The sequence below is a fragment of the Dermacentor silvarum genome, chromosome 5 (assembly GCF_013339745.2).
Source record: "Dermacentor silvarum isolate Dsil-2018 chromosome 5, BIME_Dsil_1.4, whole genome shotgun sequence".
In the NCBI taxonomy this organism is placed as follows: domain Eukaryota; kingdom Metazoa; phylum Arthropoda; class Arachnida; order Ixodida; family Ixodidae; genus Dermacentor; species Dermacentor silvarum.
The window spans coordinates 102,809,388-102,830,024 of record NC_051158.1 but is presented as its reverse complement, the minus strand read 5'-3'; the positions used below and the strand labels follow the sequence as shown (position 1 = coordinate 102,830,024).

Genomic DNA, 20,637 nt, shown 5'->3' with positions numbered 1-20,637 from the left:
CTGTCTGTCTGTCTGTCTGTCTGTCTGTCTGTCTGTCTGTCTGTCTGTCTGTCTGTCTGTCTGTCTGTCTGTCTGTCTGTCTGTCTGTCTGTCTGTCTGTCTGTCTGTCTGTCTGTCTGTCTGTCTGTCTGTCTGTCTGTCTGTCTGTCTGTCTGTCTGTCTGTCTGTCTGTCTGTCTGTCTGTCTGTCTGTCTGTCTGTCTGTCTGTCTGTCTGTCTGTCTATCTATCTATCTATCTATCTATCTATCTATCTATCTATCTACCGTATTTTCTCGCACATTATTAGGGCTCCGTGTTTTCGGTGTTTATTTTTCACGAAAATCGGCGGGTGTTCATCGGAGTTTATATTTCTGGCGGAAATTCGGCGTGTATCGGAGTTTACTTCCCGTAAATCCCCAATTCTCCGAAATTCGGAGTTTTGCATTATTCTCAAAACCCAAAAATCCTAGATCAATTCATATCTGAATACTAAAATATCAAAACACACGAAGCACATTTTATTCTTCCTAGAACGTTTGAATGGACAAAAACGCATACGCACAAGCGAAATACTTGAACACAGAACACCTTTAATTTTGCGTATAGCAACCTTAGCTTAAAGCTTATGGTAAAACAAGTAAGCATACTTTGCGAGATTGCTGTCAGTGATCGAAGCACGCTCCTTTCTATTGACGAATCTCAGCTTTGAAAACGCCCTTTCAACGTTAGCGCTATAGAAACAGGAAGTGCCAGAAGACGCAGCGCGCAGCGAGAAAGCACTGGCCACTCGACATGGTGAAGTCTCCAAAACAGCAGGGGTTTAACAATGTTACGTATTTCATAGCACTGATAATTCTCAAAATCACTCAGGAGCTGGCTCAAGTCGTCAGTTTCAAGAAGCACTAATTGAAAAATAGGCGCATAGGTTTCGAACGCGCAGGGAAGCTCATGCTTCACATTTGGGTTCACAATTTGAACACAGTACCAAAACGATTCTTTGGTGTACTGGAGTAGATCGCACAGGTTCCTCTCAGATGTCTGTCTCCACTTTTCGGCGACAGCAGCGTAGTATCCGTTAAAGTCTGCGACAGTCGTTAAGCGTTGATTCTCGTCAAGGAGGTCCAACATACTTGTGACATCTGATGCGAATACCTCGGTTGGATCCCGCCATTGACTGATGAGTGCGTGCAAACGAACCCCCAGTATGGGATAAATTTGGTGTATCAGGGTACTCTCTCACTCAAGTTCCTTAATTATTGAGATCACGGCACACGCATTGGTCTTCAGAAACCTCATCTAACGAGCAAGTCGTGCACAGCTTCAGGCGATGAAACAAGAGTCCTGAGCTTCTCACACTTCGTCCCCTTGGCTTCGTCGCTTCTCAAGAAAGACAAAATGGCGCGCCAGTAGTTCAAAATATCTTCTAGAGCTTCATAAAAGAGAACCACCTCGACGGACATACGGTTTTCAGCGACTTGATGGTCATACCCATGGCCAAGCAAATCGGAGTTTATCGGATAAATCCGAATTGTCAAAAATTTCACCGGCGAATGTTTATCGGATTTTTTCGGATAAAACTGAAAACATGGAGCCCTACATCTAACCCGCACCGAAAATTGGAAAATATTGCTTAAAAAGTGGGGGGCGGGTTACCTGCGAAGATTCGCGAAGGGAGGGGGTGGGGGTCGGCTTCACGGCAACGTGCGGCCTGCCGTGCAGAGTCCGCGTTGTCCGCATGCCTATCGACATCGACGTGTGTCAAGCCAATAAGAGGCCAACACAGGTTATAGCCAGATCCACATCCGTAGTCTGGTTAGATGCTTTTCGCACACTTTTCGCATGAGTCAGGTGCCGTTTCTTGTAAGCCCAGTTTGCACAGTTGGCCAGCTTTGTTTAGGCATCACGAGTGTGTCTCGGCGGCAGTCTTTTACAGTGAAACAGAAACTGAAGGTCGTAGCCGCTGCTGAAGAAATCGGCAACACAGCTGCTGCGAGATGGTTCCGAAGACGATTACGTCTTTGAGAGCAGCGATGAAGCCTCGGATGGCAGTAGTGAATCGGACGACAGCACTGACAACGCTGCGGCAGTCGTTTTGAAATAAATTTCTTTTGAAAACGAAATGATGACTGCGCGTATTTGTAACTTCCTAGTCCTCATTTTTTTCGGATACGCATGCGGGTTATACGCGAGGTTATTTTTTTCTTTTTCGTGGAGTTCAAAGTTAGGGGTGCGGGTTATATGCAAGGGCGGCTTATACGCACGAAAATACGGTGTCTATCTATCTATCTATCTATCTATCTATCTATCTATCTATCTATCTATCTATCTATCTATCTATCTATCTATCTATCTATCTATCTATCTATCTATCTATCTATCTATCTATCTATCTATCTATCTATCTATCTAGCCGCCTACGTCTTCGTCCTCTCATGATTGTATCCTTAACTTGGTATTTACCAAAATTGGCATACTATGACAAGAGTGTATGACGAACATAACTGATAGGTCATGACATGCATATCTTGACGTGTGTGTCATGTAGGTCATGAAACAGCGGCCTACGTCTTGGTGCTCTCATGGTCGTTTCGTTAACGTGATATGTACCAAAATTGGCATAGTATGGCAACAGTGTATGACGAACATAAGTGATAGGTCATGACATGAATGTCATGACATGCCTGTCTTGTAGGTCATGAAACAGCCGCTTAAAATGACAATGACTCCGCGAAAAAAGGTGAACACTCAGAAACCACTTAAATAGGTTCTGACGTGGGTACCAGGTCAAGGAAACGCTAAAGGATGGTGGTGATGGTGGTAGAAGTTATAGTCATGAGCATGACTCAGCAAAAATGACAACTTAGCGAAACAAGATTAACACTCAGAAACCACCTAAATGGGTTCTGACGTGGGTACTAAGTGAATGAAACACTACAGGATAATGGTAGAAGTCATAGTCATGACCATGACTCAGCAAAAATGACAATGACTCAGCAAAAACATTTAAGACTCAAAAGCCACTCAAGTGAGCTCTAATGTGGGTACTCAGTGAACGAAACACTAAAGTATGGTGATAGGAGTCATAGTCATGAGCATGACTCATCAAATAAGAAGTGAGAGGCCTGCGCGGCACACGCAGCACAGTCACAGCGTAAATTGGTGGCGCGGCTCAAGAGCAGCTCCAATTTTGGCACCACGCACAACAGGATCTTCGCGGCAGTCTGTTCGCCTCGTTTAGACGAGAACGACCTGAATGACCTTTTTTTGTCCGCCTGGAGCCGACTTACACATCGGGCGCGCCGCGTTTGCAGGTACATTAACTAGATGGCGCCACCATACTGGCGGAGGCTCGGCAGCTCGGGAGCGCGTTGATTGCGCACTTCGTCTGAATCGCATATCGTCGTCTAGTAACATTGGTCTGCTGTGCCTGTTTTCAGGCAACTTACCTAGATGGCGCCACCATACTGGCGAAGGCTCAAGTCGTCTCACCCTGCGTTTGCCTTAAAAGGGGTATTTTGGCCGGCCCGATAGCAAGCGCTTGCGTGGCTCAGTAGTAGAGTATCTGGCTCCCACGCAGCGGGCGCGGGCTCCATCCCGGTGGGAATCGGGTACTTTTTTCGCGCTATCTGGCGATGCAAAATGACAATGACTCAGCAAAAATAGATATCTGGTGCAAAATGACAATGACTCAGCAAAAATAGATTAACGCTCAGAAACCACTGAAATGGGTTCTGACGTGGGTACTAAGTGAAGGAAAAGGCTAATGATCAATGGTTGAAGTCATAGTCATGAGCATGGCGAAGGCTTTCGCCTTAAGGTCTCCTAGGCGTTGCTAAAGGGACTCCTGAGGACTCACGACGTGGATGTCATGACATGCGTGTCATGTAGGTAATGAAAAAGCCGCCTACATCCTGGTGCTCTCGTGGTCGTTTAGTAGGCCAAGCACACTGCTTCGCATAACATCGGTTCCCACAGGGCGTAGGATCTGCTGGCTTTTTTGATTGTTCGCTCACTTGGTCGTTAGCAGTGTTAGGTTAACTGAGCAATATATATATATATATATATATATATATATATATATATATATATTCTGACACTCGTACGTGCGTGCTAGGTTCACGCCTTAAAAGATTGTGGGGCATCCAAGGCGGGTGAAGAGGAAGACGACGTGCGGCAGGCTAGTTGAATTTTGACAGGAGCTCAGCTGATCAAGGCCGTCGCGACTAGCCCTACCTGGCTGGCTGTTCAATAAACGCCTTTCGTGGGCGTAACAAAGTGGTGGAGCGTGCTGGGTACTACACATCGTACCACGGAGTCGCAACAGCTAGAACTTCGCCGGAGCCGCCGTCTTGCCGGTCTCTTGCCAGCGACTGTCCCCATGGCTCAGGACGGAAGTGGACAAACGCCAGCTCTAGTTGTCCCTGCTCCAAGGTCGACGCCGGTTGGACCTTTGCAGCACTACATGGAACCGCGCTCGTTCGCGGGAAAAGCGGGCGTAGATGTCGACGAGTGGCTGACGCACTACGCAAGGGTGAGCCGATACAACCGTTGGGACTCTGTCACTAAGCTTGAATACGTCGTACTGTTTCTGAATGAGACAGCGCTGATGTGGTATGAGAAGCACGAAGACTCCCTAACAACGTGGGAGCGCTTCGTTGAAGAAATTAAGAAGCGTTCTGGCGACTCCTACGCCAAACAGTAGCGCGCGGAGCGAACACTAGCTCAAAGAGCTCAAGCTCCCGGAGAAACTTGCACTACTTACATAGAAGAGATCCTCAAGCTGTGCAAAATAGTGAACTCCCAGATGTCTGAGGAAGACCGAGTCGGACATCTCCTCAAAGGAATTGCAGAGGATGTCTATAATTTTCTTATCGGCAGGGAACACGTTGATTCAGTCTCAGATGTCGTACGTCACTGCCGTACATTTGAGATGTTGAAGACACGTCGCATTGCGCCAAAATTTGGCCGATTGGCAAATGTGGCCTATAGCGACGATATCGGCGCCCTCGAGCGATCGGCGGTGGTGACGGTGAGGCTACCGCAGAAATGGGTCCCGGTCTCATCCTCTCTACGGCAAGGAAATCTCGCCGTTCGCGAGGAAAACCGCCGTCGAACGGCGGCCCGCGAATGGGAAACGGCATGCAGCAAGTTGAAACGGCAACAGCGGCTACCCGCTGCTGCTGCGGTGCCGGTCCGTGTTCACGCGAAGCGTGCCGCTATAGACCCTGTGTTGCGCGCTCGTCTAGAAATGCCAACACTGTCGCACTCTGTTCGCGCAGCTAATCAGACCGCTAAGCACGACTGTGTTGGAACGCGAGCGATTTGGCACTTGCGTTTCGGGTAGTAATTACCGATTCGCAAGCGCGCAAGCGAGAAACACGACAAGGAAGAGCAGGGAGCGCGCGTACCTGCTAGCAGACAAACCGGAAGTCTTAGGTTCTTGTTCGACCAATGGGAATCGCCCCCGACGCTTACATCACCAGATTCACCCTGCTGACATCGTGACGACCGCTGGGGATTAAGGTCCTTACTGGGGATGCCAGAAAAGCCAGAAGAGGAGGACGGCATTGTTTTTTTGATTTTGTGGCGCGTCCGCGGCGCGTATATATCGCTGCAGCGTTTGGCATCGTTGATCGGGACGGCATTCTGAACTCGATGCGCGTGTTTACTTGAAATTTTCAAGAAATATCTGAGGTGGTTTAGGGGCCCTTTAACCAAGGTTGACATCTAGAGTATTTCAATAGGAGGATGATACAGTGGCGGTATATGAGGCTATCCACAACGATATAAGAATGGAAATCCTCCAGGCTGACATCAACCAAGTAGTCGACCGGTTCTCACAGAATTCAATTTTTATAAACCTCAAGAATACAAAACACACATGTTTTAGGAATCCCCATCAAGTGATTTCATTGTCTTAATAATTATTCTTGTACTCATCGAATTGTTACCCTTGTAAATGTGTTTGTTTGCCAATGGAACCAGTTATTAAGCAGGTTGGTGTATCCTACCATCAGCACTTGCCGTGGAATCCCCGCGTTTTTCGGCTTGCTAAAAAGACACGAGTCATGGCGGCCATGATGTACCATCTTAGAGGAAAATGGCCGCCTGATCTTGGGTGCGTAATTTATAAATCATTGGTACAAGCTCTTCTTACGTAACGAATCACGCTGTACGGCAATTGCTCGGATTAATAAGGTTCAAGCTTTAAATTGTGTAATAAGAAGAGTAGTTATAACTAGCACAATAACTTATGGTACTTATTTGCAATTAGCCACAATAGAAGATAAATTAAGCGTGCGGGGTGTGTTGCCTAATCCGCGAGTTTTTTTGGCTTCGCAGTAATTATACGCTATTACTACAACAGTAACTACAAGATCCCAGTGAACAAGGACGTCACACTACTAAAGACAGAGCGCATTGTCATATCGCGTGTTCTCATGCACTACGGTAAGAATACGCGAACTATGTACCAGCTGCATTTAACGAGCTTGATGATAACCTCAGCTGCTATAATGGTAAAAAAAAATTTTGTAAAAAAAACCTAGAAACAGGTATGCGTCAACTGTAGTTTTTGTATAAATAATCTGAACATTTTCCTGAAATTACGAAATTGGTGATCTTTTTCTCGTTGCATAGATCCCTTTCATTGTGCTCTCTATATATTTTGTTTGATTGCGTTACGTACAGTGCAGTAAGGATATTTTTCTTTCTTCTAATAATATTAGTTTTATTTTCGGCATAAAAACTTGAAATGTATGTGCTAACTCCACCTGCCAAACAAGCGCATTGTGCTTAGGCGGATCAGCATATTTTGAGTATGTATGTATCCGAATTATTTATTTATTTGAAAATACTGCAGGCCAACTTGGCCCAAGCAGGAGGGGCAGATGAATGATAATAAAAACAATAATCAAATGATACATACAATGGTACAATATTCAAGTAATAGATAACAATACGCTATAAATACAAAGCATCAAGGACAAAAAAAGCTACAATGAATGCCTATTAAGTAATAACGCATTATCACGTAGTTAATCTGCATGAATAAAATTGTATTGTTTTGTACTTTTTAGTAAAAAAATTAACTTACCGTCACAAATAGATGACACATAGCTTGCCGTAAAAATCAACAGCGCAGCCTGCCATGCCTTCATTTTAATTCTCTGTATGTGTTGCCGCCGTCGACTCTAGAAAAGGGTTTCTCATGCAAGAAGTTGCAAGTTAGGGTGCATTCTGTTTTTGAAAACAAAAACTAAAGAAGAAACACACCTACTGAAAATCACAACCTATATTTGTCTGATCTATAGGAAAAATTGTTTTTTATTTAATTTCGGACGGATAGTTTAAGTGTAGGCATTTAAGTGGCAGTCAAAACAACACAAAACATGTGGCAGCCAAAACAAAACAAAAAACTGTCAGCCCTTCCACTGGGGTGGAGATGGAGGACCAGGGAAGCTGTACTATGGTGGGAATTCCAATTATGACTATTAAGAAGCGATGGTGTAAATGGTTATTTGGAGAATTTAAGAATGATAAATATATATGATCCGGTGGTTTTCATTTACTTAGTGACCACAGTGACCATGGCCTTATGAGCGCTACGGTATAACGCCATTGGGTGTACGGCAAAGGTTGGCGCGTTCTTCATAAACACGTCACCAGCGCCGCGCGCATTCGGTGCGAACGCGGGCAAAACGCCGCCGCCGTCGACAACAGTTGTGCGCGTTGTTTGTGTGACCGCACACAGCCGCTGTCAAAACGCTGGCTACGCGAAGAACGGCTAAACGCCGTTGTCGACACTGTTAGGGGAGAGGCGGGCGAGAGCCCAGAGAGAGTCGGCGGGGCTGCGCGCATGCGCCGCAGTGGGGGAGCGTGCACCATTGAACCCTAGTGGAGATCAGTGGCGGGCACGCAAACGCAGTCTAGGGTGTCTCGATGCCCTCCTCGCCCACCACTCCCCTTCCACTGGCAAAGGCCGCACACCATGCTCCTGTACCATTCAGCACCGCTGTAAGTGCCTTTGACTACGCAAGCCACACCTTGCAGCGACACCTAACAGCGCTCCACCCGGATCGGCACGTCGCCAGCGGTCGCCCTCCCCGTCCACTTCCTGATCGCGGCCTCACAAGGCAGGAGCGGTCTCTCCTGCTGCGCCTCCGGATCGGCTGCTCTTGGACGGCTTCCCGGAAGTACAGCAAAGGCCTGGCTCCAACCCCGGCCTGCTCAGCGTGCGGAGAGGAGGAAACAATCGAACATCTACTTGTTTCTGCCCCGCCTTCTCCAAAGAAAGCGCTTCTCTCACACGTCATTCCGACGCCTACGACTCCCTAGGGACTCAGCATCCCAGCTGCTCTTTCCCGGTCGGCACCACGGCTCCGCCTTCAGGCACTTTCTCACATTCCTGGAGGACACGGGGCTGTCGTGCAAATTGTGAATGCGCCGCCTGGCTACCCCTGACGGTCAAGGGCTGTGTAATCGATCGACCTTCACCCTCTTTTCTTTCTTCTTTAGATCCCCCGCCCCTTCCCCAACGGTACTGAGTCGTGCTCCCTAAAGGGCTGCAGAAAATAGCGCCTCTTCCTCTTCACAACCACAACCAAAATCTCTCTCTCTCTCTCTTCCACTGGGAAATCGCGTTTGCTCTCCGCCGTGCGTTCGCTTCCCATGAAAGTGTGCGTCCCACGCACTCGCGCGCTATGACTCGCACATAAGTCGCGTTTGCTCTCCGCCGTGCGATCGCTCCCCGTGAAAGTGCGCGTCCCTCGCCCTCGCGCGCTTTGACTCGCACATTGGTCGCGTTTGCTCTCCGCCGTGCGATCGCTCTCCGCGAAAGTGCGCGTCCCTCGATCTCGCGCGCTTTGACTCGCACTTAAGTCGCGTTTGCTCTCCGCCGTGCGTTCGCTCCCCGTAAAAGTGCGCGTCCCACGCCCTCGCGCGCTTTGACTCGCACATAAGTCGCGTTTGCTCTCCGCCGTGCGTTCGCTCCCCGTAAAAGTGCGCGTCCCACGCCCTCGCGCGCTTTGACTCACACATAAGTCGCGTTTGCTCTCAGCCGTGCGATCGCTCCCTGTGAAAGTGCGCGTCCCTCGCCCTCGCGCGCTTTGACTCGCACATAAGTCGTGTTTGCTCTCCGCCGTGCGATCGCTCTCCGCGAAAGTGCGCGTCCCTCGCCCTCGCGCGCTTTGACTTCACAGTCGCGTTTGCTAGCGCCTCTTCCTCTTCACAACCACAATCTCTCTCTCTCCGCCGTGCATTCACTCCCCGTGAAAGCGCGCGTCTCGCGCGCTTTCATTCGCACATACAGAATACGGCCAATGAGAGTTTTTTCTATTTCCGGACGCGACCATCGAAGAGTGAGCCCTTAACAGCCTCACTGTAAAAAATTTCATCTCGCCACAGCAATGTATGCGACCCGCCGTGGTTGCTTAGTGGCTATGGTGTGGGGCTGCTAAGCACGAGATCGCGGGATCGAATCCCGGCCACGGTGGCCGCATTTCGATGGGGGTGAAATGCGAAAACACTCGTGTACTTAGATTTAGGTGCACGTTAAAGAACCCCAGGTGGTCCAAATTTCCGGAGTCCCCCCCTGCGGCGTGCCTCATAATCAGATCGTGGTTTTGGCACGTAAAACCCCATAATTTAATTTAATTTTAAGCAATGTCTGCGCTGTCGTAGTGCATTGATTCTTGGGTAAGCGTACATCTTTTATTGCAATAGCAATTATATGCACACTTCAGGCGCATTTCCGCTGTCATCAACGGCGTCGGCGGCGCCGTGATATTGCGTACAAAGGTCAAGTGTCATAACATTCTGGCCTCGCGCCGTACGCTGTGCGTTCGAGTGAAAGCGTGCGAGAGTGAGCCCTAGAAGGGGGCTTGATCTCGCGCGCAAGGGTGGGAGGCGGTGTTATGATCGGCCTGCAATTTGACGTCTCAAGCGTCTAGCTAGCTTTCATGTGTCGTGGTAATTGCCCTCATCCCCGAGAAAACGTCACCTCTAGGGCCTCTGCTAAGGCCCTGAGCGGACATGAAGGGAAGAATGCCCTCGACTTTACCACCCGACAAGGAGACACAAGACTGCGCTAAACACGCAGGCACCGACACCTGCCTAGGCACAATCCTACTACAAAATCCTATTTAAATTCAAACAGAATTATACAGGTTTAAACTGGGTTTAAAAGGTACCTATTTGGCAACGAACAGGTATAAACAGGATTCGCTCACATACAAACATGTCTGAACAGGGTCCAATTTGGCATGGAAACAGGAGTTAACAGGAACTTCGACACATAAATAAGTCTAAACAGGGGCCCTGTTTAGCAACTTAACTGACTTATACGGGACACACTGGCACCAAACAGGTGGCAGTGTGTCTGGTGCAATCTGGAACTGGTGGCAGCTATACTGGATGGAATCATGCATACCAGTTTACTGTTTGAACAGGTTTGCAGAGGAACTTCAGTTTTTTGGAAATTCTGGTGCATTGCCGCTGGACTAAGATACTAATACCGGCAGAGTTGTCATGTGCGTTGCTAGCGCAGATGTTAGCACTATAGGACAGTGTGAATGGAAGTGGCTGAATGGAAATCTGAATGGAAGATTTCATATAAACACAGGCCTCTGTCATAACTCAGATGTCGGCGACACAGAAGAACGAAGCAGAAGAAGATCGCGGAGCGTTCGAAACCGCTTCGGACGTCTCCGAAGACCTCGGAGACGTCCGGGCGAAGCTTCTGGGACCGGCTGCTGCTGCTCACGGTGGTTCCGGTGTTCTTCGCAAGAATCCCACTTCCTCGGCCGAGCCCGATAATCACCAAGACATCGGGTCGCCACGCAGATCGACGGAGGGCGAAGAATGCTTCGTTAGGCCTAATCAGGCAATTGACACGTCAGCGGCGGCTACCGGGGCACCAGCCACGTACTCGGTCAGGTCGACGGAACCGCGAGTCGTCGGTACTTACCGCATCAACGACACCCCGAATGAATACGACGTGGACTCGACGCGAGGAACTTCAAACCGACGGTCCACTAAGAACCTGCATTTCTTCATTACGGCGCAGTTAGGCCGAGGCTAGGGTGGCCAGACTTTGATGTGAGTCAGGGCTAGGACTGACTTAGAGACTTTAAGACGGAGCTAGGCTACGAAATCGAGATAGAGTATTTTTTGGTGGTTTTGTATTTAGTTTGAGTTTTGTATTTAGTGTTGAGTGAGTATTTTGGTTGATTTATGTCTTTAGTTTTGTGTGCCTTATGCTTTTACCGATCCTGCTCATATTAAATCCTTGTTTGCTGTGCTGCCAGTCGTATTTCGTCTCCATCGAGGGTAACGCCTGCGTGCAACCCTTCTGGAGTCAGCCTCAGTCTTCGTAATAAATCTTCACCTTGTCGTAGTCACGTTATATCAGATGGGGAGCTATCGCGGTCTTCGTGACGTCGCGTCACCGACCGGCGAAATTGGGAGTGGCCCGAAAATGTTTTGACCAATCGTGGAGACTGTTTGCAGCAATTGGAATCAAATCAGTTTGGAAGCATTTTGCGTTATAGCGCCCCATATTTCACTCCCGTTTTTGAAGCCGAGCTTCTCGCAATGATTCTAGCACTTTGGCAACTCCCTTCGAACGCAATAAGCGGGGTTATTATAACAGATTACCTTTCTGTCGGTACTTCGCTTACAGCTTCATCCAATTCACCAACTTTATAGACGTTTCTAACATTAGTTTTTCCACAGTTGAATTTTCTAAAACTATTATGGGTACCAGGTCACCGTGGACTACATTTAAGTGAAATGGCAGATGCATTAGTGCTGAGTGGACCGATCATGTTGGTTCTTCCAGTAGTAGCGCACATACCAACTATTAGATATCAACAATATTCAATTCGTAGAGCTGTCATTGAGTCAATAAAAACATGGACAAAATTTCAGCAGCTAAAATTTCCGTGGAAAATCCAGTGGGTGTCCATCAAGACAATCGGAAGCAGCGATCACCAGATTAAGCTGCCGTGTTCCCCTTTAAACCTATATTTACACAGGACTGTTCTGACGTTATCATAGGCTCTGGGTCCCTTCTGCCAAGAAAGAGAATCCCTAGATGACAATTTTTTTTGGTATGTCGGCGACACAAGGTATTTGGAAAAAGTACTTCCAGAAATTCCGCTTGCTAAATTAGGGTTGATCTTATTGTCAGAAATAAAACTATCTTTCGGTGCGCCAGTTCTGGGTTTTAGCCACAGGGACGTGTTTGATGCCGTTTGCGGATAGTACTAGACGAATAAGTTTTTAATGTTCTTTTTTTCTTATTTTTTTAATTGAATATATAACACTTCAAACCATTAAGTAAAAGTTTAAGCACACAATTCCTGGCCAATACCGCAGTGTAGGTATGAGCCATTTTATGAAGCCATCATCATCATCTGGGCACGAGCGTTTGTCTGCCTAGCGGTCTGACTCCAGCGTAAATACAGTGTACGAGTAAATAGTCTCTTTTGTCTGTGTCCTTCCACACGTAACAATATATTAGGCAATGAATGCCTTCACACTTGCTTAGGTCAAGCACTGTCTATTTTTGATGCTCGCTGCGTGACATATTCTAAATGCACTGCTTTATGAATATTTAAACCGTCGCAAAGTACCATTCCTGCACAGCTGGAACCGCAGCGCGCTCCTTTGACAATACAATACTGAGAAAAAGCACACGGGAGAGTAGCACAGCTCAAGGTAAAGAACATAATGACTTTTAACAAAAAAGCGACACACGTACTGACCCACACTTTAATGTGAAATTGCCCTTATGGATACTCAAAGATTGCCTTTGATAAAGAATGCATAAAGTTGGCACCGAACAATAGAAATAGACGGACGCGCTGGAAGTTTGCAATAATTCGTGCCCGAATCTCTGCGCAGTGCAAAATAGGCGTTACGAGCACAAGACACGGTGTTTGTGTCTGTGCCCCGTTATTGCAGCTTTGTCTAATTCTGCGCTAAAATGTCGACACCAACATTGAAAGGTCGCAATCTGCTCATGAATATTGCCTTTCGCGCGTCTAGCTGAGCCTCCTTTTAATGTTTGTTCACAATGTGGTGTCTTCGCAGTATAGCATGGAAGCGATTACAGATGGGAAATTTGTGCTGATAAACTCTATATCATGCTCAATGCGTTCCTGTTGCAGCTTGCCAGATCACGCGGCATAGTCAAACAGGTTGGGCATGGGAGCAGCCGTCTCGGAAGCTTGGCTAACCCTTTCGTTTTCTACGCTCCGCAGCCCTTACCCTGGTGGCGTACTAAGTGATCGCTATGCCCTCCGCCTTTCTTCCCTTGACAGTGTTGCTCACCAAGAGCCTCGGGCAGCACTAGCGCCTCGAAAGTGCACGCGCATTCGCCGATATCATGCGTCGGATCATCAGTTTCCCTGGTATAGAGTTGTCAAGAGTGACTCTGCAATCAGTTTCCCCTTGTACCCTCCGTGGTTGCTTAGTGGCTATGGTGTAGGGCTACTAAGCACGAGGGCGTGAGATCGAAACCCAGCCCCGGCGTCAGGATTTTGATGGGGGCGAAAACACCCGTGTTCTTGAATTTAGGTGCGTGTTAACGAACCCCAGGTGGTCCAAACTATTCGGGAGTCCCCCCACTACGGCGTTCCCCATAAACCGATCGACGTTTTGGCACGTGAAACCCGGTATTTTTTTTTTTTTTTGAGTTGCGCCCCGTATCTATATACCTGGCCGCCACCTTGTGTTTTCAGTGGGCGTGGGAGCAGCCATCGCGGAAGCATGGCTAACCCCTTCGTGTTCTTCGCTCCGCAGGTATGTAACCGCGTTTGTATCTTCGCCGGAAAGTCAGACACGACCGCTGCTTGGTAGCGCTCCGATGCCCATGGGTGCTTTGTGAAACTTTGTGCTATTGCTTTGATTCTTCTCTGTTGCTGCTCTGCTATGGCGACATGGAGACTAACCCTGGACCACCCACACTCCATCATGCACATAAGTGGCATGATGGAGACGCTGAAAAATACAAATGATCACTTCAAATAACTCTCAAAAGAGTTTTCAATAGGCCAAGCGGCCGCAGTAGCAGATATTAAGATAATCAAATCTAACGAGGATACATTAGAAACTAGGCTCATTGACAAGTTTACCCACCTTGAAAACTTTCGAGCGTAAACCAAACGAAACTAGTTCCATGAGTCATCACATAGCTGCCGTGCAGGATACTGCCGCGTGCCTCATCTCACAGCAAGCTTCAATCCAGGATCGCATAGATGATCTGACGATCGAGAAGATCGGTCCAGACCCGAACAGGTAGATCGGTCCAGACCCGAAAACCTGTTAGGCGTGGTACTCCAGAAGCTGGTGAAACACGGCTGCAGACCGAGCAGAAACTGCTTACGGTGTTGTCTACCGCGCTGGGCAGAACCGTCTCAGAATCCGACATCGAACGCGCACACCGTTTTGGCAGTTTCGCAGCATCGAAGTGTCGGATTGTATTATAAAATTGTCTTTTAAAACCAGAGAACAAAATTTAAATTATGGGGTTTTACGCGCCAAAACCACGATCTTATTATGAGGCTCACCGTAGTGGGGGACTCCAGAATAATGTGGACCAGCTGGGGTTCTTCAACGTGCACCAAAATCTAAGTACACGGGCGTTTTCGCATTTCGCTCTTATAGAAATGCGGCCGCCGTGGCCGGGATTTGAATCCCGCCGCCTCGTGCTTCGCAGCCCAATACCATAGCCACTAAGAAACGACAGCGGGTAAAACCAGAGAAAATGTGTTGGCATTACGATCAAAATTCAAAGAGAATAGAATGTCATTTGCCGCCGACTTTTCCGCCGCGACTCGCCATGCTAGAAGAAAGCTGGCTGAATTCGTCATGGGCTGTTTACCCGGGTCACCGAAGTTCCAGCTGCGGCACAACATGCTCATTGTTTACAATAAACGCTAAATGTACGACGCAGCTCGCAGCAGCTTTACAGAGCTAAAACCGCCTACTTCCGGTGAATTGTCTAGCAGTGCATAGCGACTTGCCGTGCCGAACTTGAGTGGCGAAACACCACCACAGGTAAGCGCCGAGTGGTCGTGGTGATTTATTTCCTGCACACGGTTTGTCTATACTTCTCGCAAATGGCAGGAACGTATTTAATAAGCGAGAGTCATTTGAATCAATTGTTGACAACTACAATTTGGCAGTCATTGAGCCCACTGAAACATGTCTTCACCTAAACATTTCTGACAACGAAATATTTCATGACGTGCCCAGCTTCACCATTTATCGCTGTGACCGTGAATCACGTGTACAAGGCGGTGTTATGTTGGCTTGAAACTGTATGGGCGCACGCTGACATGTCATAAAAGTTTTGTATTTGTGGTTTGCTATCGTCCGCTAAATTTTTGCTTAAATTTTGCTGCCAATTTACATGAACATATTAATACCATCATTGCACGTCATTATAATGTTTACATTTATTTCTGCTGAAAGACTAACATTCCCAACATTTCCTGGTCTTCTCATCCTCCGGTTTCGAAACTTTTTTTATTTTTCAGAAAGCTATGACTTAATAAATTTTTGCTCGGCATCTTCTTGTTATCAGCTTGTTTCGCAACCTACTAGACTATCAAAAAATACAGAAAATACACTAGACCTCATACTAGCGAACTGTCCTGATATCGTCTCTGGTTTATCGTATCTGCCTGGTCTAAGCGATCATTTTGCGCTGTGTTTAGCAGTAAAATATTGTCGGTCTTGAAACCGCATAGTAAAAAAAAAAGCCTTCGCAATTACAACAAAGCCAACTTTGAAGCTACTCATAAGTAACTGTCAACTTTTTTAAACGTTTTCTTAGAGGATTTCGAAAGCCGGAAAACAGAAACTAACTGGAACACGTTTACAACAGAAGGACATGAAGTAATTGACAGGCACCTTCCTATATGCACCATTTCTTCCAATTCAAAAGCACTTTGGTATAACCCGCATATCAAACGAATTTGTGACAAGAAAAAAAAAAAACGACTCTATCGCTCTGCCAAGCATTCTCCCTCCGAGCAGCGGTGGAATGCGTATGTGAAGGCGAATAATGCTTATGTCTCCACACCAAAAAGTTTTCGTAATAATGTTCTCGAAAAACTTTGCCAAATATGCCCAGTAATGAACCCAGAAAGTTTTGGCGAACCATTAGCTGCGACTGTAACAGTGAAATCACATTACTAGACTGTCCTGGCCAAACAATCCCTTTTGCCGACTGCCCTGCAGTGTTAAATGATGTATCTTGTCGTAATTTTGTTCCAGCCTCGTGTACATTTCCCAACGTGCAGTGTTTTGATTCCCTAACTATGGATCCAGTCATTATTCAACCCCACTGCACTGAAAAAATTAACGAATCACTAAAAGTGTCGTCAAGCCCAGGAATTGATCTTATCAATGCTAAGTTCTTAAAAAAGTACCAAAATATATTCTAGTTTAATGCTACGTAAGATATTCCAACAATTGATTGATGAATCCACACTAGAGCACTGCACGGGCCGATTTTTTTCAGCCCGGGCCGGGCCCCGGCCCGTTTTTACTTTGGGCTGCTCCCGAGCCCGATCAAAACTTTTATAGCGAAACTTGGGCCCGGGCCGGGCCCGGAAATAATCTACGTTTCCCGCCCGGCCCGGCCCGCCACCCCTTTCGAGTCGGACCCGACCCGAGCCCGGCTCGAAACCGGCCCGAACCCGGCCCGAGACCAAAAAATCCATGTTTTTCAGAGTTGAGACGCCCGAGAATAACTCGCTGCACGTTACGTGCACACCACCAGAAAGCCCGAGCCCAGCCCGGGCTCGCGTCAAAAACCATGAGCCCGGCCCGGGTCAAAAAGCACACGCCGTGCCCGAGCCCGGCCTGAGCCCGTGAAAAAACTGCTCTACCCGGCCCGGCCCGGCCCGTGGGCCGGGCCCGGCCCGGGCTTTCGGGTAAGCCCGAGCCCGTCCAGTGCTCTAATCCACACTGCCATCCAAATGGAAAGTCGGAAAGGTGGTTCCAGTTCATAAATCAGGGACTAACAATACAAGCTAAACTACTGCCTGATTTTCTTAACTAGTATTCCGGGTAAAATTCTCGAAGATGTCCTTTGCACACACATTGTTAATTTTTTTAATGCTAACTCATTCCTTTCGAAGGCTAAACATGGTTTCCGCAGATCCCTTTCTTGTGAAACACAGCTGGCTTCCTTCACACACATACTGTACACAATTCTTCATCTTCGTTCTATAGTTTACCGTATTTTCCTAGATGTCGCAAAAGCTTTTGAAAAGGTTTGCCACAGTTTACTTCATTTTAAATCAAGCAAATTGAACATTGATAGGAAACGACTCCCTTCGATCGAATATTTTCTATCCGGACAGTCACAATGCCTGTCCACTAACACCTTTAATTCCCCGTTGAGGCCCGTTCATTCTGTCGTAAGCTAAGGCTCAGTACTCGGCCCTCTCCTATTTCTCATTTATATTAACGAGTTGCTTCAATTCGTGAACTCTAACATTCACTTATTCCCCAATGATTGTATAGTCTTCCGAGAAATTATTGACCAAAATGATCTTATGATTCTTCAAAAAGATTTGAACTCTATATGTAAATGGTACTCTATATATAAATGGTTTTCTTAAAAGTAAAGGCTGGTTGATTGAACTCAACACAACTAAGTGTAAGGTATTACGTGTCTCCCGTCCAACTACTCGCCCCGCTTCAAATTTGCCCGATAACCCCGCTCTCTGATTCGTAACGTCCTATTGCAACCTAGGTGTTCCCATAACTTCCTCACTTGGTGTCTTCATATTAGCAAAATAATTAGCAATGCTAAGTGCTCATTAGGGTACCTCCGGCGCAACTTTTCATGTGTTCCTGTTTCTTTAAAACTCTTTTACAAAGCTTTAGTCTGAAGTAAACTTGAATATGCCGCTTACATCTGGGATCCCAGCACTGATAGATTAATGTTTGACCCCGGGCTAGTCCAAAATAGCCTATGTCCACTTGATTATCGGAAAGTTCAGTCGTACTGCCAGTATCACTTTAATAGAATAGGCTGTACAGTTTGCGTCACTCGCCTGTCGCCGCAAGTTTTCTCGCCTATGTCTCTTTCGCAATATACACTAGAGTCCCGCGCTGCACAATTACCTTATTTTGCCTCCGTCATACATTTCCCCTCGTTTCGATCATACACATAAGGTGGGAATAATGTCGTGCTTAGCGCAAACATATTATCAGTCATTTTTACCTCCCACCTCACAGTACGGGAACCACCTTCCAGGATCGGCCGCGTCTATTGTTCAATATTCCCAGTTTCATAATGTTTTAAATACAAGTTTATTACTTCGTACCTAGACAAATATGTAGTTGTGTTGTTTTTTGTTACTTGCTTGAATTTTCGTTGTTCCGGCTTGTAGTGATACTTTCTCATCGTTTAAGCTAACATTGTATGAACAGTACAGCTTGTATCTTGTGTTTTTCAGCATGATCCACTCCCGTCTGCAATGCCTCTGGCCCTGAGGGTAATCACCAAATACATAAAAAACCAAATAAATAAGAAACCCGCCTAAATCCAAACGTCAGTAATAAACTCATCAGAAGAAGCGAGAATGTGCTCCTCTGGCATTCTGACTGATCTAGATTTTCGTGGATTGGAAGTGCGGAACCCAACCATTTCAAAGTGTCTCACAGACTGTCGCGAAAGCCAGTAGTTCCATTCGAAACATATACAACATTTTGCAATGTGCACATTTTCGCGTATTTATGAATACTTACCTATTGCTCAATGTATGAAGCACAGCTTCCCCGTGGTTTTTTGTCTTGCGGCAATTCTGGACTGTCGAAATTACCGGGAAAACATCTTTCCACAAGCACGGCTGATGTCCTCGTCGTTGCAGTCGCTGCTACTGGAAATGACAGCTTCTAAATGCGGCAGTAGTACTTAAGGTGACGGTAAAAGTGCGGCAGTGGGCTTTTGACTCTGCGTGTTCAGCGCTAAATGTCGACCACCCTACCTAGCTACGCGGCTGAAGAGCAGAACAAATGCTGCAGAAATTGTGAGATCTCTTTACGAATGCTAGCTAGCGTTCTTTGGCTCGGCTGCTAGTTTGTTTTGTTCTTGCTCACTTATTTAGCCAGCTTATGCGTGTCTACCCATGTCTACCAATAATATACTATTACATTATTATAACGGTCACATGTGTGAACTTGACCAATTATGCGTTTATTTTGCAGATATATCGTATCAACTGAGCCGAAACGACATCACAAGTTAATTTTTTCTGCCACGCCACATTTTTTTTTTACTTATATCTTTGTTACAAGCTTGACGCCGCCACAGCGATGCCACCGGTTTTTTCTTTCTTTTTTATAAAGCTACCAACCATGTGCTATTACACAATTACACCGATTACATGTGCTAACTTCTTCATTTTGCTTTTCTGTTACGAACATTACCCAGTGATGGCGACGTAACCGTTTTTTTTTCGAATGCTACCAATCATCTACTAATAAACTATTATAACGATTACATGTGCAATATGCATTTCTTTGGCAGATATAAGATGCCGCGGCACGGAAGAATTTCGCCGGGGTTCTCGCCAAAGAATATTGACGCATTACTGTAGGACTGTAGGAAACTGAGGAAATGAAGAGAAATCTCTTAATATCCATTCGACTTGAACAGGGTCGCCACCTGACCACGTGACTCGCCGCGCGTCTGGCTAACAGGAGCACCGCGCTCGCCAGGGATGATAGCGAGACCGGTCCGTCTTCTCTGAGCGTTGCACGGGAGCGGGAGACCTTAAGGCAGCGCCGGTGAACTGCTTCACTGGAGAGGGTCCGGAATGCCAAGCGCGCGAAGCTAGCGTCGGAGAGTGAGGAAAAGCGAGTGGTTCAGCTCGCAAAGCGCTTAGAGTTGTCGGCTTTAAATTTATACCTGGCTTAACGATGAGTGTACACCTAAGTATAAAAATTACAGCTAAATCAAAGGTTAACCAAGTGAAACCAAGACTTAAGCAGGGTAAACCAAGCTTTCACTTTGGATAGCCAGGGTTAGCTAAGCTAAGCCGCTGCCATTTTTTTCATCCCCCTAACTTGATCAGTCAGCAAATTGTCTCGCGTCATTTCTTGGCGACGCAGAGCTGCCAGCGATACAAGTCAGCTTTCGCGGTGTGACGTCAATAGCAGTGGAGCGCTATTGACGTCACACCGCGAAATCTGACATTCACCAGGAAACCGAGGTAAGGACGTTGCACTGATACATTGGGTCATATTCTTTACTACGAGAAATGCTTCTAAACCCACACGAGGTGTTCTTCTTGGTTGTTTTTTCGGTCAATAAAACAGTTGGTAGTGATCGCCTGTGTCTGGGGTTCTTTTTTGGAGGGATTGCGTGAGTGGGTGTCTGCACGTATGCGTTTTTTTTCGCTCTAATGTGTTTTACCATAACGGGTTATTATTTACCCACTACTCCAATCCAAGGAAGTGATTCTACTGACCATCATTGCCACGCTGGCTGAATCACCCTGCTTGGGGATCCCGTACGCACTAGTGCCACAGTTGCCTCTAACTATTCTTGCAACTGTAAGGAAGAAGTGCGTCGTGTAGAGCTCCGCAGCCGGATCGCCAGCGCTACTTAAGTGGGGCTCGGGCTC

The 20,637-nt window shown here is 46.9% G+C and overlaps 1 protein-coding gene across 1 annotated transcript in view; it reads right to left on the bottom strand.

Annotated features, from left to right (window-relative positions):
- The window catches only part of LOC125945930 (uncharacterized), a 64,519-nt gene extending 45,542 nt beyond the window's left edge, over positions 1 to 18,977 (bottom strand). The window contains exons 1-2 of the mRNA XM_049668332.1: positions 18,758 to 18,977; positions 7,077 to 7,187 (exon numbers count right to left, since the gene is read on the bottom strand). Coding sequence (XP_049524289.1) covers positions 7,077 to 7,140 — 64 coding nt within the window. The 5' untranslated portion in view covers positions 7,141 to 7,187; positions 18,758 to 18,977. The remainder of the gene's footprint in view (positions 1 to 7,076; positions 7,188 to 18,757) is intronic.
- Positions 18,978 to 20,637: the final 1,660 nt, after the last annotated feature.